This window comes from Aptenodytes patagonicus, chromosome 8 (genome assembly GCF_965638725.1).
Source record: "Aptenodytes patagonicus chromosome 8, bAptPat1.pri.cur, whole genome shotgun sequence".
Classification (NCBI taxonomy): domain Eukaryota; kingdom Metazoa; phylum Chordata; class Aves; order Sphenisciformes; family Spheniscidae; genus Aptenodytes; species Aptenodytes patagonicus.
In genome coordinates, this window is record NC_134956.1 from 13,080,446 (window position 1) to 13,106,276 (window position 25,831).

At 46.1% G+C, this 25,831-nt stretch overlaps 1 protein-coding gene across 11 annotated transcripts in view; it reads right to left on the minus strand.

Moving 5' to 3' along the window:
* Positions 1-271: 271 nt before the first annotated feature.
* The window catches only part of SLC41A3 (solute carrier family 41 member 3), a 30,777-nt gene continuing 5,217 nt past the window's right edge, over positions 272-25,831 (minus strand). For 4 of the 11 annotated variants that reach the window (XM_076346404.1, XM_076346403.1, XM_076346400.1 and 1 more), the window contains exons 2-11: positions 24,971-25,289; positions 14,310-14,417; positions 13,407-13,478; positions 12,461-12,605; positions 10,203-10,349; positions 7,429-7,573; positions 6,631-6,710; positions 4,668-4,802; positions 3,715-3,863; positions 272-1,197 (exon numbers count right to left, since the gene is read on the minus strand). In XM_076346404.1, coding sequence (XP_076202519.1) covers positions 1,012-1,197; positions 3,715-3,863; positions 4,668-4,802; positions 6,631-6,710; positions 7,429-7,573; positions 10,203-10,349; positions 12,461-12,605; positions 13,407-13,478; positions 14,310-14,417; positions 24,971-25,261 — 1,458 coding nt within the window. In that variant the 5' untranslated portion in view covers positions 25,262-25,289 and the 3' untranslated portion in view covers positions 272-1,011. Of the gene's footprint in view, positions 1,198-3,714; positions 3,864-4,667; positions 4,803-6,630; positions 6,711-7,428; positions 7,574-10,202; positions 10,350-12,460; positions 12,606-13,406; positions 13,479-14,309; positions 14,418-15,547; positions 15,662-16,217; positions 16,236-20,011; positions 21,018-24,970; positions 25,290-25,831 lie in introns of those variants that run through there. The other 7 variants (XM_076346409.1, XM_076346411.1, XM_076346406.1 and 4 more) reach the window with 6 other exon arrangements.

Below are 25,831 nucleotides of genomic sequence, written 5' to 3' on the forward strand. Positions count from 1 at the left end.
CGCACACACAGATTCTAGACTTGTTGCAGAGCAATTGTTAATGAGTGGATGGCAACTGTGGGAGAGGGAATGGGCTTTAATTCTAACCTGAAACATGTGGGCTGCAAAAGGCTGCTCTTGGTTAGGAAACACTGATTTTCCTGAAGCCCTATTAAAATTGCATTGTCCAACCCTGAATGGATGAGAAAGTGAGCAAGAAGTTCTACCTGACAAGTTTGAACTAGAAACAGGCAGAGCCATGGCAAGAAAAAATAACCCCCAAATCACAGCATTACCTTTTTTTAACCACTTTATTTGTGTGTGTGTTTCTATAAACATTTTAACTACTGGACATTTCATAAACCGTAAAAACAAACCTTCCTACCCCCAAAATGCAATCAATCCAGCTTGTCAGTCAGACAACAGTGACGCTGCCAGGGCAGGTAGGTGGTATCCCTAGATAACCTCCCCGCTGGGCACAAGCCAGTGAGGAGCTCACTGCATCAGATCCTGAGCATCTTGAGCAATGGAGAGGAGACAAGTTTAAAGACCTGGTTGCTCTCCTCCAGGGATGTGACAAGTGAGAAAAGGGGGGCGAATAAAGAATTTCCCTTGATGGAAAGTCAGAGTCTGACGGAGATGTTGCGACATCCACTTGCAGGATCAGATGCAGTGACCTCGTCAGGCTCTGGAGCAGCCTCATGGGTTGTGTCGGTGCTAGGGACTGAAACCGATCAAAATGCTCATTCATTACAAATGGCCCAAATGCTCCTTAAATGCCTTGTTTGCCAGGCGCAGGTGTGAGCAGTGGGCACTCCTTAAAACCAGCTTGCTCACTTGCGAGGGCGCAAGTCTGTGGGTGCTGATTCCTCAGGGTGGGCGAGCCCAGCTGTAAGGCACAATGGGGAGGAGAGATGGGGTGGCAGAGGAGGCCCAATCCAGCCAGGTAACCCAGCGCTCATCGCCAAGTACCCCGTTGTTCCAGAGGAAAGCACCGTGTCGCACGAGTGATGCGGAGCAGCACATGGTCTCTCAGTTCCCCAGGTTCATGTCTGCACCGTGGACAAGCCAAACCAGGCGGAAACAGACAGCCAGGAATCCGGTGCCCAGAAGATCCCCCAGGGCAGTGAGGTAGGGGATGGAGAAATTATCCGGATCCAGCGCCTTCCTCCACATCAGGCGCACAATAAGGTCAGCCACGTAGAGCAGGATTCCCACCTGAGGAGAGGCAAGACAGGCCCTGCTGTGAGGCAGCAAGAAAGTAATGCAGCACCTCCCTCAGCTCACAGCCAAAATGACGTGGCCACAGCCAAGGTACCAGAGCTAACAGGGATCGCCGAGAGTTAACACCTTCCCCAGAGAACTGCTGTTTCTCTGCAGGATGAAGCTGCGCTGGGATGGGTGTAGTTGGCTCATGCCCTTGGGCACTGCACTGCCTGGGATTGCCCATGGTGCCACAGCCCTGTACTGCCAGCCACAAGTGTGGGGACCACTCTTGAACTGCTCACCAGCATCTCATGGCTCAAAATGGGAGTCTGGCCACACCAAAAGCATCTCCCAAAGGTACGGTTCCCACTTCCCATGCCATGGGAGTGCTCCCATTCACTCCACCAGAAACAGGGCTGCTGCGAATATGCAGGCAGCCCCAAAGGATGTTTGTAGCCAGATTTTTTCTCTTCATCCTTCTTTTTTTCCATTAGAAATTCAAATCGCATCTACTTTGTTTTTCCTAAACGTCTCAGTGGACAACTGGAGTTTGAGGCAGTTTTTACATCAAAGTTATCCCAAGCAGCACTGACATGTTAAAAAAAGAAAGTAATTTTTTTTTTTTCATCTAAACAATTTTAAAATCTTTGTTGTGATTTCTTTTAATTTCTATTTCATTCCCAATTCTGATAAACAGACGGAGGAAAAAAATACTTCGGCTAAAGATTAAAGACTGTCTAGTTAATTGAATTAAGAAGGGAGAGAGAGTTTGCACCCCACATCTGTGATCCCTCCAAGGGAGACCGCAGCACAACAGGAACCAAAGCCAGAGGCGGCATTTCTAAAGGTGAAAACTGCGAGCTGGGTGGGGGGAGAGGGAGGAGAGATGGGGGAAGCAAATTAAACAACAGAATCACAGAAACTAAAGCTGGATTGAAACTCAAGAGTTTTCTATAGACCATTCCTCTGCCTCAATACAGGAGCAAATATGCCCACATCTTTCCTGATGGTTGTTTGTTTAACCTATGCTAAACAACCCTCAAAGATGGAGATGCCACACTCTAAGTAATCAGTCCTATGGCTTTTTTTTTCTGTTCTTCTTTTTCCCAAGGTCTAACATAAATCTGCCTTTTTCCATTTGAAACCCATGATTTCATGTTTCATTCCTAGTGACCACAGAGAAAATGTTATTCTGTCCCTCCCTACAGAAACTTGGTAGTTTAAAGGCTGTTAAACAGATTTTTCTCAAGCCTCTCCTCTTTGGACTAGCTAACCCCAGTCCATTCAATCGTTCATCTGAGGTCATGTTTTCTAGGCCTCTGATCTTTCTCTTTGGGCTTCCTCCAGCTGACCCAAACTTCCCCCTCTCTTTCTTTCTGTCTTTCTTTATAAAGTATAATAGAGGGGAAGAAAGAACCAGGCTGAGTGTATTCTCCTCCACTGGCCTCCATGGAAATCTTTCCGGGTCAGTGGCGTTGCTGGGATTCTGCTCTTTATGCTGTTACTTATTCTGCGTATTTTCATGCTTGGCTCTGGATGAGGAGTTACCTCGATGCATAAAGAGAAGACTAAACATTTTCATTTACAACTATGGCTGTGTTGCTGGGCTTAGGGCTGTGCAAAGCTTGAGAAAAACCGATTGTTTACACACGCAAGGAATTCACCCACAGACAGGAGGCTGCTTGTAAGGCAAAGCAAGAAGTCAGCTACCTCACCCTGCAAATTAATGAATCACTGATTTAAAAGGGCAAGTGAAGTCAGAGCGTCTGTGAGTTCAAGCAACAGCCGCATGCATTTCTGAGTGAGGCGACAAAGTTTACAGGGCAGGCAAAACAGCGAAAGGGAACGGGTAGAAAAAATTGGATGAACTGCCCATTGCCTACCCAGAACTTTTACTTTTGAAGATGAACTTCTCAGGCCTGGGTTTTCCCTTTGCTTTTGACCCATATGGCCCTGCCCAGAGGGATTCCTAGGTCTTCACCATGATACGTGAAACTGGTTTCCAAAATGAGTGGGGAAACCTGCTGGCTGGGGTTCACAGCCTCTCACTTGCCCCTTACTGGGATGACCAGTGGCAGTCTAGAAATACTTGGGGCTTAGAGACTCAAGGAGTGAACATGGTAAAAAAAGGTACCACCTACAGCAAGAGTTACCTCCTTGCTAAGTGTGTGTCGGCACACTAACTGCAGCTCAGCAGATGATGATAACTTGTTCCTCATCTCACGTCTGATCCCTCAGTCACCCTTAAGGGCAGTTGTGCTCATGTGGGAAACCAGACCCTGGCAATTTGGGTGAAGTATTACTGGACCCACAGAAGATACATGATGCTTGATAGGAAACACACCTGAAATGACTGGAAATGTGGGCCGCTGTTGGAAGTTTTACCATGACAGGGGGGTCGGAACTAGACCTTTAAGGTCCCTTCCAACCCAAACCATTCTATGATTCTATGACCCCTGTTTAGCCTGGAGACTGCTTTGTTTTCATGGTATCTGAGAGGTTCCTTTTGGATGAGAGTTTGGGGTTTACCTGCAGCAAAGCAGCAGTCAGATAGAACATCACAAAGGTGAAGGACAGAGCGGTGTGGCCTCCCTGCAGCAGATGGATGGTGTAGAGGAACACGAGGTGCCCTGGGATAACCAGGAGGAACAGGACTCGGGCTGACCTGGAATTCACCTCTGCAGAGGACAGAGACAGAAACAGCGATGATAGCGGCTGCAGACGGTGGTGGGAGGACAGGACGCAGCTGCATATTTTGATGCATAGACTCGGGGCTGTCCCCTCCCACCAACCACATTGCTAATGCCTTTTCTAGATCACGCAGCAATCTGGAGCATCTGTAGTATCAGCCCAGCAGCTTTGTCTAGCACTGAAACTATGTGCCAAAGATGTGCTCCATGCTGATCCACTCCACTTCTTCCAAACACTCCTCTCTCAGCTGCTCTCTGCCTCCCACTGCTTTTGCTCTGCCTTGCTGCAACCCACTTTCCCAGTTTTTAGTTTGTTTTAGCAGTAACTCCCAATTTAGCAGGGAAAATCAAGAGGAACCTGCAATCTAAAAAAGGCAACAGACCCAAATCTAGTTTTGCTGATGCTTAGGTTTATCCATTGCTGAAGATGGAGGAACTGCTGATTTTGAGCAAGGTTATGCTCTGTTCACCCCTCTGTCCATAGGTGATGGCTCTAGGCTGGCCATGGTAAAAATGACTTTCTATTAGATCAAATCTGAAATTCTTTTTCAATTACTGTCTTTAGTGCTCCCTGAAGGCCAGTTTCTTTGCATGCCAGCAAGCAAGTATACCACAAGCTTTTTTTCAAGCTGCCCACTGCAAAGATGCTTCCTCTCCAATCTATCTTCCCTGTAAGGGGGAAAGGGAGTTCTGCCTTTGAAAACCACCTAGTCCTTCGCCAACCAGGCTTGATAAAGGAGCTACCTGTGATGACAGGCCTTGAGACATGGACACCTAGGGTTCAAGGTCTACCTGATGAGAAGAATGTGGTGCATGGGTTGGGCCAATTCTGCCTCATCTTGTACGGCAAAACTCCAGGCATGCTCCAGAAGTGCAGGAATGTGGAAATACGACTGGCCTGGATGGCAACCAGATTCCCTCCAACACCTGTGAGGACAAAACACAGTAAACCTGTAAACCACCTTCACTGCAGCAGAAAACATCAGTCTAAAACCTAGTCCAAGGTGAGTCGATCTGCATTCACTTACAAGCTCACTGAGAGCAGCAGTGAGAGAAAGAGAAACCCTGATCCCACATGTCATGGTGATGCTGCACTATTCACTTGGCAGGAACAGCTCTTAAAAATCAGGAAGGCTACAGTGATCGTCTCTTTCTGACTGCTTTATTGGAAACATTTTCCCTTGCTTCCCAGCACCGGCTGTAAATGCCACGTGGCCTCTGAAGACGATGTAATTACACCTGGTTTGATGCAGTCTGTGAGCAACACCTGGGGAAAACAGCACAGGCAACAGCAGATGCTGCTCACGGCCACTTCTTAGATTTACTCACCCAGAGAGTCATCATTGTTTAAAAGACAACAAACATCACAGAGAGTGATTGTATGTCTGTCTGAAGGCATCTAACACACTTGTTAAATGAGAAGGAATCATATGAGAATGAATCAGAGCCCAAATATGTTAGGTAATTAAAAGGCAATTAATTCCTTCCAGATTGATTAATTCTAGCAAACATGAAAAAGCAGCTACATTTTCCAGCAGAAAATAGAGGGATGATGATCTACGGAGCAAACCTCCACCACCCCGAGTATTTGCAGGGTAAAAATGCCACAGAAAAGATAATGTTGAGCCACATCCTACAGGCTTCTCATGTTTTCCCTTCCTTGAAGAAGGAAATGCTCCATCATTAAATGTGAGATTTGCCAGAGCAGAATCAAAGTGAAAATACTAAGACTAGCTCAACATAGCTCAAGATGGGAGCTTTCTGCATTGTGCACTGCCACGCTTTGCAGGACTCCCCTGCACATGCAAAGTGAAGAGCTACCTGTGCAAAGACACACAGCACTGTGTAACTCTGCCACCAGCTCTGCCAAACAGGTCGCTCGCCCCCACAGAGCGATGTCTGGGTCAATCATTGTTCAACTAAATTGCTGTTGACATACTCTCCTAATCAGGCTCTTTGGCTAACCATGCTGGAAAGAGTTTGTCAGCGAGGTGGCTGTCTTTATGCAGATCCACTAAGGTGACAGCTGGGTGACACCCTCTGACACCGCAAGAGCACACCATGCTTTGAGGGTGATATGAGACCAAGCCTGCCCTAGGAACGTGGGTTTCCCCTGGAGTGGGCCTGGCCTGCAAGAACATTACAATAGCAGATTGTGGATCCTCAGCAATGCCAGGATCCCCAGCAGTTTGTACTGGTATGTGTGTGTATAAAACTACTGTGAGGCTTCAAACAAATATAAATACACACACAAAAGATGTTGAGAGAGAGAGAGAGAAAAAAAATCCCTATATATATAATCCATATATATAACCTTTTTTATATTTATACACACACATATAATCTTAATATATTAATCTTTATCAACAATCTGTATAGGGGATGATTGCACAGCTCAAATTGCTGAGTGGAGAGAGACAGGGAAAATAGATTTATTGTGATATCCTTAGTAGGTTTGATGTTATGAAAGTAAAGGTGTCAACATAGCTCTCGGAGACAACTATCAGATGCTGTTAACCTTTCCCACAGCTCTGCCAGTATTTTTCAGCCCTGCCTGCTATTTTGCTCCAGAGACGCTTCAAGATATGAGTAAGTAGGGATGTAATGGGGACCAGTAGCTTCACTTCCACTCGTGATGGGAGCAGGGACTTGAACAGAGACCTCTGTGTAGGAGCAACAGTGGATACCATAACCCTTGGGGAGGAGGGGGAGGTATAAATAAAAGCATGCATATAACCCCCCCTGCCCAACCTACCATTAATCACAGGTGTGAAAACTGCCATGCCTTCAAAGTTTGGGTCAGTTACAGTTTTGTCCAAGATGAGCCCACCAATGCTGTTAAAAAAGGACAAGAAATGAGGGTGGATCAATCCCTCTTCCCAGGGCAATTCCTACGCTGTGAAAATAGCACACTGAGATGAGTTACTGCTTCTTCCCCATTGCCAGGGCTGGACTATTCCCCATTTACCCCTTTTACAGCTCAGTTTTCACCAATAGATAGCCTTACAGTTTTTGTTAATGGCATAATGAGATCAGGAAGACCTCCTTGCTTACCCTTGAGCAAAACTGATAGTAGCCAGGGAGGCTTTATCATCCTCCCCAAAAGTTTTGCTACACTACTATACTGGTCTTAGCAGTTTTTTTAAATTCTCTCCCAGATCTCAGTTGGGTCTGAAAGACATAGCACAGGGGGAATAAACTACCTGGCTCTACGTTCACCAGTCTTTTGTCTTTACACCTGGATAAAAATGAGGTTGAAGTCTGACTATTTGTGATGGTCATCATCTCCCTTTTCAGTTTCCTGGCTTGCACCCACATGGTGCATGGATGTGCGAGTGAGACTTAAAATGATAACTTGCTTTTTCCAGTCATTTGGGGGCTCCTCATCTGCTATCTCACAGCCTGTTGGAGAGCCACCAATGGCTGAGAAGCACTGGACAAATACCCTTCTGCTGCTCCTTCCAGTTTCACTTCTGATGGCTTTCTAAATGAGCACGGGATCTCTCTGCAGCGTGCATACGCATGTGGGCTCAGGAGCAGTTCCTCAGTTTACCTGCTGATGCTCATTGCAACAATGACCGGCTGCCATCCAGACTTCAGGACTTCAGCAAGGGAAGGACTTTGCTTAGCAATAGCAACCCAGAGAGGGATCATGACAATGAAGACAGCACAGATCAGAGGAGAAAGGTATTTCATATCTGGCAAGGAAAAGAAATCTTGCATTAAATGTCCATGGCTTCTCAGGTTACCAAAATCATATTGCACAAAGTCTGGAATAAAGGCAGCAGGGCTCTTGCTCAGACTGAGTTACGTTAGCAGAAAAATCACATGAACCAAGATATTCCCCACACAACCACCTCACTCCACCACAGAAATCCATAATTAATCCCTGAAACTCACTGCTAGAGGATGTTATTTGAAAATCAGCAGGATTCAAAGCAAGTTATATTTGAAGATGAGCAAGTCTCCAATTCCATCTCCAACTAAGCAAGACAAAAAGTTACAAAATTTCTGGCTTCAGGGTACAAATCAAACAGCAAGGCAAAGGGGAAACTCCTGTGTGCAAGCTGTATCACACGACAGACACCTCACGCCTTCACCTAAAACAATAGGTAATAGGTACTTTTGGTGGCAAGCTAGCAGAATTGCTGAGCAGCTGGCCTGCTCTATAGGAACAAATGCTCTGTTGCACATATAAGCCAGTTAAGATCCAGGGTTTCTTTCGTGCTAGCTTACATGTGTTTCCATTAGGTGCTTTTTCCATTCGGTAGGGGCATAACCTTGAAGTGACCTTTAGAAGCAAAGGAATTAAAAAATAAGTAGATGTGCAGCACTAAAAGAAAATAAACATGACTCAAGCATGAGAAACACCTTCAAGCAATGGGGATGATGCCAACCCTTTTGATATAAAAACGCTTCTTCAACAAAGCTCTCCATCTGGTCTCTGTGTTGGGGCCAAAGCCAGCAGGTTGTAACGTAGACTTTGCAGGTAATCTGGGAGATGAAGCAGACTCAAAGTGTGCATTTTTCAAAATGACATTGCCAGGGCCTCAGGCTACCTGGATGAGATAGCACTGATATGATGATATCTTCCATGAATCAAGGGCTCTTACACAAAGAGGTGCACTCTTTATGTGTGGCTTTAGTCGGCACTGAAATGCAACCACTTCTGGGGTGTAAATAGCTGCTGTTTTGTCAGTGCACTTTACCACCTGGTGTCATTTAGGACAGATGGGTTGTATGACAGACTTAGCTGCTGTACTGGATCTCGGCCCCCCCCCCCCCCCAGTTGTTTCGGGCAATTAATTCCTTCTTAAATAATGCAGACACAGAGCACTGGAATCTATCAAACCTTATCAAAGCCCACAGAAAGACTGCTGGTAGGATGAATGGACTTCAGTCTCCACATTCCAGTTCTGCCACATTCTCTCACATACAGTCCATAAGCAAGCTGCAACCCTTTGGCACACTTTGTATCTCCATTATGCAGGACTGGGAAGGACCAGGATTGATTTTTAAAAAAGTGAAAATCTTCATTGGCAAAAGGATAATCCGCAGAAGGAGATGGTGCTGCATCAGATGGCACACAGTACTCCAAACTTTACAGACCCACCGGTATTTTTGAAGGATACATTTTGGTAGGACCCAGAAGTTGTCACAGCATGACCCGTCCCTTACTACACACTGGGGAGGGAAATGCATTTATTCAACCACCATCAACAGTGCCTTTCTCCTCCCTGCTTCACTTCATGCTCCCAATGACTAGGTGTCTGCGTGCTGTGTATTTTCCATCTCAAGAGGCTATTTAAACTACTCTGAAGACATCACAAATGCTCTCTGGTCACAACCATAGAGGTTATCATGTTGTTCTGCCATGTGCTCCCTGGAAGATATTATCAGAGGCATAACGATTGAAAAACAAACTAGCTTTACAGAGACAGGTGTGATGGCATCATGGGAAAAGCCTATTAAAAAAATGCACCTCTGAAGCTCAAGGAGGACTGGACAGAAGCAATTCGTGGGCCTCTCCCTGCAATGTGTGCTCCTTCACTCCCTCACTTGCTGGCATATGGAACGAGTTACGCAAACTGAGAGCAGCTGCCTCGCTGCTTCTGCTCACAGTCTGAAGCAACAGTTTGGGTTTCAAATGGTATTGAGTTTGCTGGATCTTTTTATTTTCCTGTTTCTATTCTAGGTTGGGCTCGCGGTAAATAGCCTAGCACTGTACAAGCCACAGTCAGGCATATATCACCAAGTTGCAGCATGTTTTGAGCTTTTCAGTGTCAACAGGTGTCCAAGTCTTTGCCAACCAGCAGAACAGCTAACCCCATAGCCACAACTCCTACTCAGAGTCCTGTGAGCATAAAACAATGCAGCACTGCCTCCCTCCCTCCCTCCAAGATGATAATATCTTGTTCATCCATGACTCTCCACATGAGAAGATACAAGAATATTTTACAAATGCCAAAACCCTGAAATAGCTTTGTGAGGAAGGACCTGCTACTACCCATGCACAGAAAGTAGTTATGCTTGGCTAGCGACAGATGCAGGAACAGAGTCAGTGTCACATATGTCAACCTTCTGTTCCACAGCTGTGCAGTACACGTTGGTCATTTCTTTGACAAATCCCAGTTGTGTTTCTTAGGCTCTGCCTTCCAGTTTGCTACTAAAAGAGAGCCTGGAAAAAGCCTCTTTGGTCATTTTTCTACCCCAGTAGCATGACAGCCTCCATTCTGAAACATGCCAGAAATGGGTAAGCTCCCTGCAATAATTTCACAAGGATTCATCCCTTGCTTGCTGAGCTGCAAATCCCTGCTAAACATGTACCTATGTATTTGAAGAGTGTACTGCTGATTCCTGCCAGCAGGGAAAGGGTTATCAAGTCTCCAAGGCTTGCTGCTATGGGTGTGGCGACATTGTCTGGATTGATCCCAACTTTCCTTGCTCCGATGATCACGCCAATCATCACCAGACCTAGAGAAGACACAGAGCAGGCATTAGAGAATGCATCCTGCTGCATTTCACCCCAGAGCTGCTGTTCTGGTTCCCAGAGGGACACAGGATCTGGGAAAAGCAAGAAGCAGATTGCCCGTAGTGGTACCACACAGCTGGAGATTGGACATCCCCAGGGATTTGTCCTCTTGCTTTCACCAACCTGAAGGGCATGACTCTGCCCTTATGAACTGCACCAAAGGCCCAGAGGCACACAAGCAAATTCCAGGGATCAAAGGAGATACCAGCAGGCAGCCCAAATGTAGGCACTCCCCTCCTGAGCAGCCTAATCTTTGCTGTCTTGAAGCAGGACCAGGCATGAAGCACACTCATAGATAAGCACACAGCAGGCATGCAACAGCCTCCTGGTGCCATCCCCTGCTCTGGATTCCACAGTACAAAGAGATTTTCCATATTAGACCAAAATTTCTCTGAGTTTGAACCACCAAGGAGCAACAAGCTTCCTTACGGTAGCCTGAATTAGCCTTTTGGCCCAGCCATCAGACTGACCCCTTACGTCCCAGAGTCTTTGGGGGTGCTTTAATTTGCACTGGGTGGATGTTGGTGCTGTGAGCAGCTCCAGAGTCAAGGGGTTATGGAGATGGCCCACATCACCTCTCTTCCCCTGTCCTCTGAGCTGCACCTGGAAAATTCAGCTGCTTTTCAGCATTGTTGGAGAGAAGAGATGTTTTGCTTGCCCAGGTAAGTTAATGAGCACAAACCCCAAACCATGATGAACATGTGGGAATCCCTCAACCATCAAATCTCTTGCAGGCCTGTGGAAGAGCCACGTGGAACAAACCCTGCCTGGCCAGCCTCCACTGCTGCAGCCTTGAGACAAGACACATGACATCTCTTCAAAGTTCTTCCATGGCTGACAGGATGCACCAAAGAAAGTGTGAGAAATGGTGGTTTTCTCCAGCTCACAACCTCTCTGTGCCTGTTCGTACAGGCCCACCAAAGCTGAGCGTGCACAGGAGCATCGGCTCTCCCCTAAGAAATGCCATGTGTGCTCCTTCCCTGGTACAACATCCCTTACACAGAAACACATCCTCACACAACATGGCATTCTCCACAAAAGCCCTCCCAGACACCCATGCTCCCCTCCCCACAGCACAGTTCATGCTGCTTCCCTCCCTGGTCATAAAAATAGCAGCTTCCCATTGTGCACACCCACACACAAGCTGCCTGTGTCCATGTCCAGAGAAGAAACTAATGCTAGCTGAAAGCCTGTGTTGGTACGGCAGCAAAGCCTCTCTGTATCACACCAAGCAGGGAGCTGAAGGAAGAGTTTAATGAAAGCTAGGCTGCTGCTTTTCTCTTTTAACAACTGCCTCATCCCATGTTTTTCTTCAAAGGCATCTACAATTACCCTTTGACTCCAGCTTCAGGATATGCACTTGCTCTAACTTGTCCCTTTCGTTTAGAAAATTTGCTGTATCCAACTGCCAGCTCCCTCTATTCAGGGTATCATGCTGCCCTCGTATGGCAGACCTACAAACTGATCATCTTCAGGTGACACAGAGCAGCTCCTACCCGTCCACCCACTCATGTTTCCCTGAATAGCCAGGGGAGTGGACTGCCTGGCTCAGAGCTCACAGCAGGCAAGCCACAAGGCTGGCCACAATCCTCCACAGGGTCTTGGGCAACCCGAGTCCATCTCAAACGTGGTCTGGAGTTGTCTGCTAACAGAGTCTCAATACCCTGCTTTGTGCATGGCATTAGTTCACTCTCCCCTAGGAAAGCGCCAGTGTAGATGGCTAACATGTCACCCAAGACACATGGAGAAAGTGTGTGCGCATGTGTGTACACCCGTGCATAGCATATGGCATTTTTCGCATGTCGGGTGAAGTGGGACATTTTGATTGCTGCTATGGATGCCGAGAGCACAGCGAACAACAGATCCTGCGAGAAGAGAAGCAAAGGCAGGATGCAGAGGGTGTGAAAGCAGCAGACATAGGACTAATGCTTCCTGCATCCCTCCTCCCCCATGCCAGACCAAAGGGATGTCAGCTGGGCCTCCCTGGCAGAAGAGACAGTTTTTTCCACACCTGAGTGCTGCGTGTTTGATCTGAGGAACCAAAACAACTCACCAAGAGAAAGTGCAGCTATGAAGGCCGTGGTCACACTGCTGGCACACAGCACGGCAGCCTGGCTCAGCTCCACAGAACCCTTGGAGATGGCTCCCAGGATCACAGCAGCAACAGCAGCCAGAAGTCCCACCACGGTGGCCTGGACCTGGGGGCCAAGACAACTGGTGAGCAATCATCTGCATCTGCTCCCAGGCAGTCCTGGCTGCATGCGACCGCAGCATTTCCACACAGCTAAGCCTTGCGGAGATGCTGATTACTTATGTATTTAAGCAGCATCCCTGTAAGGCTCCATTACATTAAAAAAAAAAATCCTGACAAAGTTTGGAGAAAAACTCTAGAGGCCTGCAAAGGGCAGATAACATTTCAGCAAAGGACACTGAGTTCATCTGCAAACGAATAGCCCTGGTCAACACAAAAATGGGCTCCCATCAACACAACAGTCCTAGCAAGCTGAAAGCTGTGGAAGGAGATAAGGGAAAGCACACAGACACATGTTGCAAGCCCTGTGGCCTTGCCATGTGCAACCTCTAGGCTGGTTGCTGGATTTTAACAAGCAGAAAGACCTACAAGAGTCACATTTCTCCCATCTCTCCCCTCCTGCCCAAGGCTGATTCCCAAACACTGCCAGTAAATGACAGGCTTTATCTAGGAGCTGTTGTGAAACAGGGATTGTGCCGCAGTTCCCCCTGCAAAAGGAGGTTTTTTCATTATTTCAGTTTGTCCACAAAGGCAATGAATGTCTAGATGTGTTTTGCAGCTAAACTACAAGCTCTGGGGCCACACAGAGCTTTACTGGAGGTCAAGTCCTGGGCTCTGCTTGGCTCTGTTGAGAATACCTGCGCCAAATCAACAGCCTGGGATTCAGCACTGCTGGGAACAGATGCTGTTGGGCTGCAGCATAGGAAGAGAAAAGGGCCTTTTTCCTCTCCCAGCTGAAGTGACTCACCTGGATAAGGGCTAAATTGCAGGTGGCCATTTTCCATTGCTTCTGGGCATCATCCATCTGTCCAGTGTTAGCCTAGGAGCCAAGAGAGACACCCTGAAAACCTGTTCCTGTGGTGCACATGGATGCTGAAGGCAGTTTCACCTGGTCCCTGTGGGAAAGGAGCTAATAAAGCCAGAGAGAGGTGAGCACAGGTCAGCATCTCCCAGCCTTCCCTGCACTTCCTTCGTGACACATCTCCATCATGCTCCAGCCCAGTGTCCCAGGGGTATCACATGGAGGTGCAGAGGCATTGCAGGGCACCCAACTAAAGGTGGAGTGGGCACATCCACCACATCCTGCCCAGACCAAAAGCTGAACAAATTAAACCATTTCTTCTCTTTTGTCCCCCCTAAATTGCTCTGTTAAGCTCCAATTTCTCCCAAGACATGCAATACAAACAGCCCAAAGTAAACAAAACTGCTTAGGGAGATAGGAGAAATCAAATCCAGAGTAGCAAAAGCTACTGCAGGTCCCAAGAAGCCTCGGTCTGCTCCCCCCAAGGTAGGATTGCTGGGAAAGCCTCAAGGATCAATACCCACAGAAAAGCAATCCAATACTGAAGCTAACAGCTGTGGAGCCCTGGCTTTGTCTCCTTCATGTGTCACAGGGCCCCAAATATCAGGAACTGGCCACCCAGGGATTAATTCACCTTCAAAGCACAGATGGAAATTCTCTGTTCCAGTTACAAAATGAGGGCAAACACATTATTTTAACACTCTCACACCACTAGTTTCTACCTAGCAGAAAAGGGCATGTCTCGTACATACAGTGTGGTAATGTAAAAGCAGAATCTCCTGATATCTTCTGCTAACCCCCTCCCCTCCCCACACACACACACACCACCACCACTTTGTTAACACTCACAGCAGTAGAGAGCCTGGATGCCAGTGTCATCTCAAGATTACCCTTCAGGCCAACCAAGGCAGGAACAAGGATAAAAACTTCTGTAATTGTCCGAAACACATCCCAGTGCTGGAAAAAAACAAAGGCAACGACCTCAGTTTGTGATGCTGACCAGTCCAATGCTGTTGCTTCAAAGGGGAGTGGGTTCCTACCTCGCCACCTGCTCTACAGGTGTCTGCTATGCACACGGGGGCAGATGCTGCCCTGGGCTGGTTGCATTTTGGGAGTGAAGGAAGCAGTTTTTAGCTTGCAATATTCTTTCTGATCTCATGCACAGCAAAGCACTATCCTAACAGGGAAGGAACTTTCTTCCTGAGGGCAGCAGAAGATTTTGGAAAGCCACAAATTAAAATGTGCCTTTAGCATTAGCCAAGAACAACATAAAAAATAATTAGGGTTCACAAGCCAAATGAAATACAGCATGCTCTCCATCCTTTGTACTGACACTAGATACAGGAATGCCTATTGCTATCCAGACTCATAAGAATAAACACAAAGATCTGGAAATGATCTAACAACAAAAAGTTGTGCCTGTCTTTTTTTACCAAACTTCTAACTAAGCATCTAAGACTGGTGCTGGGAGGGAAGGAGATTTTTGTATCTCTTCTCCACAGGCAGTTCCTAAATCTTCCTATTACCAAGCATGCTTCCAGCATAGCTGGAAAAAGGATTTTGAATTAAGATATCCCATAAGCCCGAACTGCTGGGCCAGTATCTTGATTATCACTGCTCCTCTGAAGCTGAACTGTACAAAGCTGTTGAATCAGCTGCAACACTAGAAATGATCTGAAACCTTAAGAAACTTTGTTGATTAACACGTCTTCTCTAATTTATCTACCATACAGTGCCTTGGAACGTAATTCATTCACCCCCTGTGCATTCAAGGATGTTGGCAAAGTCCCACTGTAGCCAGAGAGGTTCACATCAGGATGAAATCACAGAACGGAGCAGCTCACCATGAAGTAAAACCAACTAGCCCCACATCTAAGAGCAGAACACAAGCAAAAAAGAGCAGCTGCAATGAGTCAGACCAAAGGTCCATCTAACCTATTCTTATCTCCACCAGTAGTCAAATTCAGGTGTATAAAACAAGAATCTACAAGTATGACAAGTAGATGGGATAATTCCCCTGTGTATTTTCCAGCCTATGACTATCTGCCACAGGGTACTGAGCTGGTGGGGTTTTTCTGTACACTTACCAGTGTTCAAAGGATTTCTCTTTCAGGTACTCATCCAGTCTCCCCCCTCCAACCCATGTGCCATCCTGTGGCAAAAATTTCCACAGTTTAGCTACATGTCATACGAAGGATCAATTTGTTCATTAATTCTAAGTTGTCACTGGCTAGTATCATATGACGGTCCCAAATTCTGGCGCTAGAGGACAAAATGAACAACAGATGCCTGCCCACCTTCTTCACATCCATTGGGATTCTATAAACCTGAAAATCCAGGAGGTTGGACAGACAGTAAATGTCAACACATTCAGCCTTCAGCCTGTTGGGAAATATATACAGGGTGTAACAGCTCGATGTTTTGCTCTGGCTGTGCCATGGGAAGCTGTGGGAAGCCGGTGGTGTGGCTGTCTGCTGGGAAGACCTCACAGCTTCCTTCTGAGTCAGGATGAATGAAAGTGGGGCTGAGCCAGCCCTGAGCACATGATGCGACAACCCTCAGAGGTGCAGATAACAGGCAAAACATTATTATCAATATAAAAAGGCACATTTCCTGGCAGTGGTGACCTGGAAACAGGCATGTTTCAAAATGTTAAAGGTAAGTTACTGTTGAGTAAATAACAGACAACACGAGAATAGTCACCTTATTTGACACACTACAATTTTGTTTGAATTTGTTAACATGGAACTTAAATACCTGAGAAAAGCTAGGGGCGGACATCTCTTTTAAAGATTCAAATCCCCCTCTCTCCTCTCTCTTTAATTAAGAATAAAGATCCAAACACATCTTTGACACCTTCAAAAGAAAGAGGAGAAAAAAGAGACTTCATAGGCACAATGTAAAAAAACCCAATCATTTAAAATACACAGGTGTGCAGACATTCATATTTAAGACCCTGCATATTTTGCACATAAAAAGACATAAACAAAAAGCAACAGAAAAACTCAACTGTTTGTGTTTTCTGTGCATGTCACCTTTGGGAAATATGACTGTCTTATCAATGTAAGCTCCAATCTTTGTGTTCATGATGAATTTTGCAGGTCTCAAGCCATCATAACAGAAGTTTCAGCATATGAGGTATGATTTTTTGGGACTCTGCCTTACATATAATTATACTGAAAGGCTTTCAACAATTAATAAAGAATCACACAACTGTACTAATAAAAAAAGCTGACTTAATTGCCTCCATTTGAGTCTCATTAGTGACTCACCAAGAGCCTAAGGACAGATTCATAATGATTTATACCACAATAGCCAGGACTCCATTGTGTTAGAGACTGCAGAAATACAGAAACAACAGATGATCCCTGTGCCATTGCCTTGCAGGACTGTCAGCTGGAGGAGCAGGTGAATGTGGCAGGTTAGAGCTGTGCATGCAAGGAGCTGCCTGAATGAAGACAGCTGGATTAAGTCTAGGAAGCATCTCTCCTTCGAGATGAAAACTAGCTTAGAAGGAACAGAAACACTCCCTGCAGCACTGCAAACCCACACAGGGACACTGAGCCACAAAGACTCTTACCCACTTCATGTCCCCATAATGGAGTTACAGCCCTAAAGCTCAGCTCTGAAGAAACTTGGTTACCCCATGATCTACTGCAGCTGGTCGCCATGCCACTTAGATCTGCTCATGGGGTCGCACAGAGGAAGAGAGGCTATAATGTACTGAGACAGCCTCCCCAGCTGCAGTCTAGCCCCGCTGTCCCTCCTTACACTGTCCTCACAGTCCCAGCCGTGTCCTATTACCTCTCCAGGGCATCCATGCTCCCATGGCAGCAGCTAAGAAACCTCAGAGGTTTTCCATTGCCCTGAACAAGTCAACAGAAAAATCAAAAGATCCTGGACTATAAAATGCAAGCCAATTCAAAATCCTTTTCAATGCTAATCATCTCATGGACTTCTATCAACAAAGGACAGGGATATCTTATGTCTGTGACTTTTATTTGGACTATGTCCCACTGCAGTGGTGTGGAAGGGGAGAATGAAAGGGAAGCTTTCCTTCTGAATTCTCTGGTTTGAAATCTGATCATCCAGCTTCAATATGATTCTTCACCTTACTGTAAAAGAGTGGGCCAAACACTGGCAGGGCCCTGCAAGGTCTCCAGCAATGCCAGCCAGCCTGGAATCTGGATCGACCAGCTGGCCAAGGATCACTGGAGCAAAGGCGGAAACGTCCAACAAGAAAAGACCTGTGCCATACTACCGGCCCTGCACAGAGACTGCATCATCTGCACAACCAAGAAGAGAAAATGGCAAATAGCTATTTCTTTGCGCATCCTTTTATTACAGTATGAGCCTTGGAGTCAATTGGGCTAGACAAATATCTCGGGTTTTTTTTTTTGTTTGGTTGGGTTTTTTAACAGTAACATGAACAGTTCTTGGTTTCATCCCAGGACAGATCAGAAACTGCTAAAATCCTGAAAAGTTTGATAGGACACAAACAAGCAATTCCCACTTTGTTCTCCTCTTTACAACATCAGCCCTGCAAATGAGAGAGCCAGCTGGACTCCCAGCACAGAACCACATTATTTCAAGATATTTTGTATGTAACAAAACAAGGGCAGCACCATTAAACTCACACCTATGCTCTAGATACTATCCTTGTATTACAGCTTGCCCATGTATCTCCCTGTCAAAGGCAGACACAGCGTTTCCTAAGAATGTTTTTCTGTGACTGCCAATAGGGCAAAGCATTCCTCAGCCAGACCATCCCCTGAAAAATGGGCAAATCACAGACTTCTGGACTAGAAAAACCTGTAACTTCAGTAGCATGAGCCCTCGTGATTACCAGTAAGAGTCTTATGGTACCTGGCCTCAAGCAAACAAACCTTAGTCTCAGGTTTTAGTTGGACAGGACAGTGAGTTTCTAGTTCTCACACTTGCAGGAAGAAAAGCTGAAAATAAGCAGCTCAAAGACAAAAAGGTACAGAAGAATAATCCAAACCTTTAAAGGCTAAGATGTCTGGATTTTCCCAGCTACTGGTTTTGTTTTTAGATACGGGGTTGTTGATACCATGGCAGCTTACCTCACTAACATCTCTCCTATGCCAGTTGTGACTCTCAATGCACTAGCTCCCTCCTCTGGGAGCTGAACCCACTGACCGATGGCTTCTATTTCAACATAGTTGGAAACACCTTCACCAAAAAATACACTTCCTATTATTGTGCTTCACGCATGACCCCATTTCTAAGAGTCTAGTGAACAAATACACAAAGTAGACTGCACTCTGGTATTTAAAGGACATATGCAACGTAGGTGTACATGGCTTGTGTTTTCCATCAGTTTGGATACAGCTACATTTTTGAACAGAGCCCAATTCTTAGCAAGTGCGTTCGATTTCTTTTAGACAAAGGCCTATTCACCTACCAAGGGTATGGAGTGGCTATGTACTATGTTTTTATCCTTCTCTGAGATAACTGCTAACTATTAACATAACATCTTGGGTAGTTTGAGAACTTCTGTAATGCTGCAAGACAGGTCTGTGCCTAAGCACAGCACAAGGTGGAGACGACAAACACAGCATAGCAACAGCGTGTGCCAGTCCAGTTAACCCTTCTTTGATATTCTTCATATTCCTTTTAATTCAACTTCTCTGCCTTCTTTGTTTCTTCCAACGCAAGAAAAAACAGCAAGGTATTGTCTTTCCAAACACTCAAGTATCCATATTTAGCTCCTGCTGTGGTACTAATGCCAGCAAATCTAATGTACTCCAGTGAGCTCAGAGTGTAGGATATATCCTTGGGGAACTCTGCCAGCCTTTTGATTTGTAAATCCACTGGCTTGAGATGCCCAAACTAGATCAAATTTTGCATTTCTATTTGTGCCACTGGTACAAAGCAAAGACAGACGGGATAGATTCTGGTTGTGGGCATAACGGTGTAAATCCAGCAGCACTTCTTGGAAGTCAATACAAGTTATTCCAAATTTACACCCACCTCAGAATCTGGCCAAGAAGCACTCAGTTTGTAGGCAATGCTAATCTTTTTATGCTGGCATGCCTCTCATCACAGTATCTAAATGCCTTCTAGACCAAAGATTACATTAGGTTGTTTGCAAAGAACTGAAAGCATAAACTTGCCTCTAAGTGAGACAGGTAGTTAATAACAACCCTGACCTAGATCTCCTTATCAGCAATTTTTGAAGGAAAGTAATAATATCATGCAATAGGGGAATATGCCGCAGTCTGATCCCAGTTGCTTCATAGCAGTCATCACCAAAGTGTTTAGCTAGATACAGTAAAGGGAGCACCCAGTCTAACGCACCACAGGCAGTGTCAGGCAGCCTGTCTAAAAGCCACTATCCCACTTTACAAGGGGCCCGTTGTTGATCTGAAGAAGATGGATAGCGTCTCTCTAGCACAGGAAAAGCCTACAGCCATCCCGCTGACTGGCTGCTAAGACCACACACATTAAAAACAAAAACGTACAAATACTCAAGGTCAGTGAATTAGCCCACCCTCTCACTACAAAGTTGCCTAACCACATGTACGTACTTGAACAACATCCATCAAGAGGCCAGCAGCTACCATGCCCAAGCCAGCCAGAAGAAACGGCACAAAAATCTGGGAGGCAATGGAGAATGAAGTCTCTGGAAGAAATCCACTGGCTGACCTGGTCAACTTGCAGGTGAAACCTCTCAGCTTCTTGCCATGGAAGCACAGTTCCAATTGTAACTGGGTGACCACCATGGTCAAACACCATTACCCCATGCTCAGCAGGGCAAATGGGGGGAGATCAGGTCATCACACAGATCCTCCTGGTAGCTCTCTTTGAAGTCAAAAGAAATGTTTTTCCTCAAACTACAGCAATGATGCCAAATTGCTTTAGCTTCTTCTCCTCCCAGGAGCACATCCAGAGGGTTGCAGCAAGGGTATCCTCCAAAACTGATTCAGTTGGGTTGAGCCCAGGTAGCAGCAAACTTGACGGACACTAGTTCTCCGATTTATATCCAGGGGGGAATTAAAAAAGAGAAAAGAAGATTGTGGAGATGTCTGTGGACGAATAGAAATGAGCCCACACCCCATTCAGCTCCCACTACCTCAGTAAAAACCAGTAAGACCTGCTCAGGCTACAGCACTGAAAGAGTGACAGGTCATGCAAGAATCCCTCAGCGTGCTCAAACGCACTAGTGGCCTTTCTCCTCAGGTTACATTTCTTGTCAGTCTGTGGCTCGCCTGATACGATGGTTTAATATGTAAGCTTGCTGTGAACCAGCCCCAGTTCCCTCACTCCCACCATAAGCAACGTTGAACTTTTCTCACTGTCCCAAGGCCGAGGAGGTGGGGAGGAGTTAACAACCAGGATCCGTTTCGCTCTCCTTCAAGGTGAAGAAAAGTCACGGAAAACATGAGTCCGCATTTCTCATGGCTGACGATATTACACAGGTCTCATCCCCAGGCAAGTGACACAGCTAAGCTGGCTGGTGAGAGAAGATCTGCTCCTTTAGACGCCGGCCCCTCTTGTCCCCTCTATGGTCTCCACAGGATGTAACAATCGGTCTATGCCAGCTATACCTCTGAATGACTGGCTTTCAGGGGGAAAAAAAAAATCCAGAGAACCAGCCAATAAGCTTCAAAAGCGAACACCCTTATCTGCTGTCATCACTTCAACTTTCTGCTAGTTTGCAAAGGCCAAGATAAGAGTCATAGCCAGAGCTTATTTAAGGTAGCTCTGTAATCTCACTACACCACAGGCAAGGGAGAGAAAGGGTGAACGTTTCCATGGCATGCTGTGAGCTGGTCTCCCTTCCTGTCCTAAAGTGAAAAACACTGCTTCTGCACACTCCCAAGAAGACACTGTCTTTGAGAGAGGGGGTCTCACCCCAGAGTCTCCATGGTCAAACAGCTGACACAAGGTCAAGAACCAGAGCTGCATCATGGCCACATACAGCCAAAGAATTTGTATCCTGCTCAGTAAAGACTTCAGCTCAAAGTCATGCATGTGGGGAAGGGAGTCAGGGTATTCTGTTGGGGCTCCTTTCTAATAATTAATTTGGGAAAACTAATTGTATCAGACAGTCAAAAAGCTTTAAAAGCACAATTTAGGATGGAAGGGTATAATATTGGTTGAGTACATTGGCAACTGAGCTTTTTCACTGTTCAACCACAGGTTCAAATTGAGCCATGCCCCAGTGAAGGCAAATGAGTGAAAGCAAGTATTCAGTGGTAGGCATGAAAGATACAGGTTTCTCAGTCCAGTTCAAATTCAGTGTTTAAATTCCATTGCCTTACTAATGCTTTTTGTACTAATCAGCCGCTTCCCTGACACTCTCTGCAGAGACATGTAAAGATTCATGGCTTGTGGGCTCTGTCCTTGTGACACGGTCCCCAGCTTGGAGCTAAATGCGTTGGTAAGATTGGACAGAACAAGACATACTTTTGCCTTGCAGATAAATAGGGAACTGAGGAAGCTCTCAGCCATTTGGATGGTGTGTTTCTTTTGGTCTGAATTCACACAAACCAAAGCACAAAGCCTAGTGGGCTGAGATGGCACAGCAGATCTCTGCAAGCATGGCAGGGTGGAAAACAAGCCCTAGCTAGAGATGGGAGCTTTGCTGCTTTCTAGGTTGATATTTTGGTACAGCCCCCAAAGCCTCCTCCACTCCCAGCTGCCTTGGTGTGTACGTGTGTGTCTTCCACCTAACAATGGTCAGTTAGCTGAAAGCTAAACAAGGGAGTACGTTTCAGCTAATCTAACTGGAAAAAAAGCCCACAATAGCTGGAAGAGGGAGGTTAATAAAAATCCTGTAATAACCACACATGACCCAACCTCTTTATACCAGCCAGGAACTGAGAAGTGACAACATGAAGGCTCAGATCTGGTTAGAAACAGAGGCTTCAAGGAAATCAAGGACAATTTCTGGACAGCTACCACAGGTTTTCAAAGGTCTTATAACATGCATACCTAGTCCCATATGCCACTGTATCTGCCAACTGGATTGCTGACAGACAGAAACATTAATGTAAAGGAAATATTAATGAGCCTGAATGACTCAAACACCATTAAAAAACACAGCAGCAACACATCCTGTACTAAAGTGTCAGCCTGGCAGGGTTTATGAGTTTATCACGCTTCGGCTCTCTGTTTCTAAGCAAGCACCATAAAAAGCCTTCAACCGATGAATCAGTACGCAGAGAAAGTAATTGGTTCAGGTGACCTGCGTGTGTACACTGGGTCATTTTATTATACATTTAAGGAGCCTCTGATAAAGATCCGCACCATATTTGTCAGCAAAGAGACGCATCTCAGTTTCCTGGCAAAGAGATATACCATATTTGTCCACAAAGAGATGCATCAGGTTTGAGAGGAAAGAAAGCATTGCTGAACAGAGGGAAAAAGATTATAACTAGTTGGGAAAAAAACCCACCTCATGGCTGCACCACTCATCACAGCAAAACCCAGGGAGGTACACTGCTGCCCTTCTCTGCACACAAATACACTGTATCCCTATGCTTGCAAACTAGCCAACAGGTAGCATTGCCCTGGAGGAGCCAAAGCAGAAACAGCCTCTTTGGTGGGCCCTGACCCTGATCTAGGGCCCCCATCCACTGCCACAGTACAAAAAAAGAACAGAAAGATGACAAGCGCCAAAGAACACAGTTTGAGACGTACCTTATCATTCCTGCAAAGAAGGAACAAGGATACCAGTGAGTGCTCTTACAACATGGCAGTGTTAGCAACAGACAGCCCTATCCTGACACCTTAGACTCATGGGAGGACGATGCTTTTCAGGGACCATATGTCCCAGTTATTGGATCAGGCTGTGTATTTTTGTTTCTTACCTTGCTCCTCTTCTCCCCACTTTAGGAAAGGGCAGACAGGAGAGCTTATGTGGAGAGACTGAGAGCAAGCAGATGGAGAGTGCCTGGGGCCCAAAACCTTGCAGCATCTCCTGTTGCCCCACAGAAACAGCAGCAGCAGCAGAGGCCAGGACTGGCTTAGAAAGGAAGGGCAGTTCCTAGCAGCAGTGAGTCCGCAATGAGACGCACTCAAGTAGTCCATGATCATGTACGAAAAGTCACTGTACTAATTGCCAAAGGCCTGCTTCTCCTATGAGATGTTGCATGGGTTGATTTCCCAGGCTTATGCACTAACATAAAAGCTCTTTGTGAGCTCTTTATTTACATAAAACAGAAACCAGACTTTTGCAGTTTCAGAAGAATATGAGGTTTGCTTCGCATTCTGTTTATATTAGTGGCCCAGTCCTTCCTAGAAAAAAAATATTCTAAGGGAAGAACACTGAAAGAGAAACACTCCTCCAACATCGTAAACCCATCTGCAACCTACTTCATGCTTTAGTATCTCACAATAGGAGGTAACGTGCATTTAATGTCAGAGATCCATAGGAATGGGCAGGTCTGAACAGTCTGAAAAATAAAAATGAAAGTGGCTGCTCAAGGCTCAAGACTCTCAGAATGACATCTAAGGAGACAAAAAGTAGCCTGCCACTGGGTTCTGGATTTGCCTTGGTGTTTTCTGATCTGACTAGACATTCTGCTGGGTATTGAGTAGTGCTAAGGTCAGTTAAGGATACTGTATCACTCTTAAGCCTTTATAGCTCTTCTAGCCTAGGGAGATGAGCCCAGGGCTAATAGCAAAAGAACACACCTCCAGATTTGTGAAAGTTATCAATGCAAGCACAGTAGTTTCAGGGTCACTGTATCAGATAGGTCAGGGCAGTCTGACCCAACAGCTAGCTAGTCAAATAACAAGGGTTAACAAAAAGGCACGCAGCACTGAGAGTCACCTAGAGTGCAAAGGCATAGCAATTTATAATCTGGAAATTAACTGCAACTTTAAACTGTCTACAATTAGGTGCTCACCACTACCTTAAAGCTCTGTATTGCTACACCATAGGAGGAAAGGTCTGGTCCTGACTGCCACAGAATCAGAAATCAGACTGGAAGAAGGCTCAAGGATTTCAGTCATCTGCTACAAGGCCTTAGAAAAGGATGTGGTGCGCAGGCTGGGCTGGGCTGGTTGTATGATGCGTTAACAGTGCTGGGCTGGCTGGCTCCTGGCACAATGAAGCAGGGGATGCAGGACTTTCCAGAACTACATCCAGGAGTGATACAGCTGTATCTACTGCAGGAAAGCGCTATGCCACCACAGCCCTTGGGGCTGCAGCTCAGCCACCCTCTTCCTAGGACCAAGGTGAGATCTTTGCACAGGACTGCACCTTCCTACATAGATGCCTCAGATCTTTCACGTGCTCTTTAGTACCAATTGTCTTTTATCTCCATAGTAGGGAAAAGGGCCAGAAAAACACTACATGCTGTCTCCCGAGAGCTGCACAGAAGTACATAATAGCTGATTTTGAAGGACATGTTGGTATGTGAAACTGCTGCAAATCCTCCTTTACTTTGCCATCCCCAGAACAAATCCCCTGCCTCTGAAGAAAAGTCCCCTACCTATCCCATACCAGGTACATCAGATCAGTTTCTTTCCCTTACCTGAACATAATCCAAAACCATGCCTGCCAAGACCATGCCAAGCCCAGCTAGGAGGTACGGCAGGAGCACCTGCAGGCAAATTGCGATGGCTGACTCTTCCCGTGATTTTGCCATGGCCGCTTTCTCCTCTGCCAACAGCTTCTGCTGTGCATGCAGAGAGACATCCTCTGCTTCCTGGCTGCCAAGTCGGCTCTCTCTGTGTTTACCCTTGCTCTTTGCCTTGTGCCTGGATCGCTCTCCATTCCTACTCCTGCCCTCTTTTCTCCTCTGCCGAACTTCCTCACCTTTCATGGTGGCTTTCTTGAATCACAGAGTTTTTCTGAAAAACAGTCAGAAACAATGAGATAACAAAAAGAGGCATCAGATAGGTCAGAGACAGGAAACCCTTTGGTATTTTGTCCACTCCACTAACCTGAAGGCAAACCACCACCTACTCCCAAAACCCTAGATGCTCTGCTGACCCAAATACTAGTACTTAGTCTGCCTTCAACTTTGTATAGCGTCAAATCAATCTCCCTTTCTATGATTGCATCTATTCCTAGGCCTGTGTTCACACCAGAGTGCTTGCTGTGCATCCCGGCTCACACCCTGAAAACACCTAGAAGGATGCAGAAGGGGCTGCACACAGCCGGAATTCTGGACCCACCAGCTCTCACACTGAGAGTCATGAGAACTGAGGAGCCCAGCAGAATCCAACCCTTTTTAGGGTCTGACCACTAGCCATGAAATGGGAGCAGTTCACATCCTAGCATCCTGCAGTCCAGCAAGGTAGTAGCATACCTAGCATAGTACAGGGATGTACTACGCATAGTACAGCTAGCACCTAGCGTAATACAGCTAGCTGTCCACCGCTCCTCAATA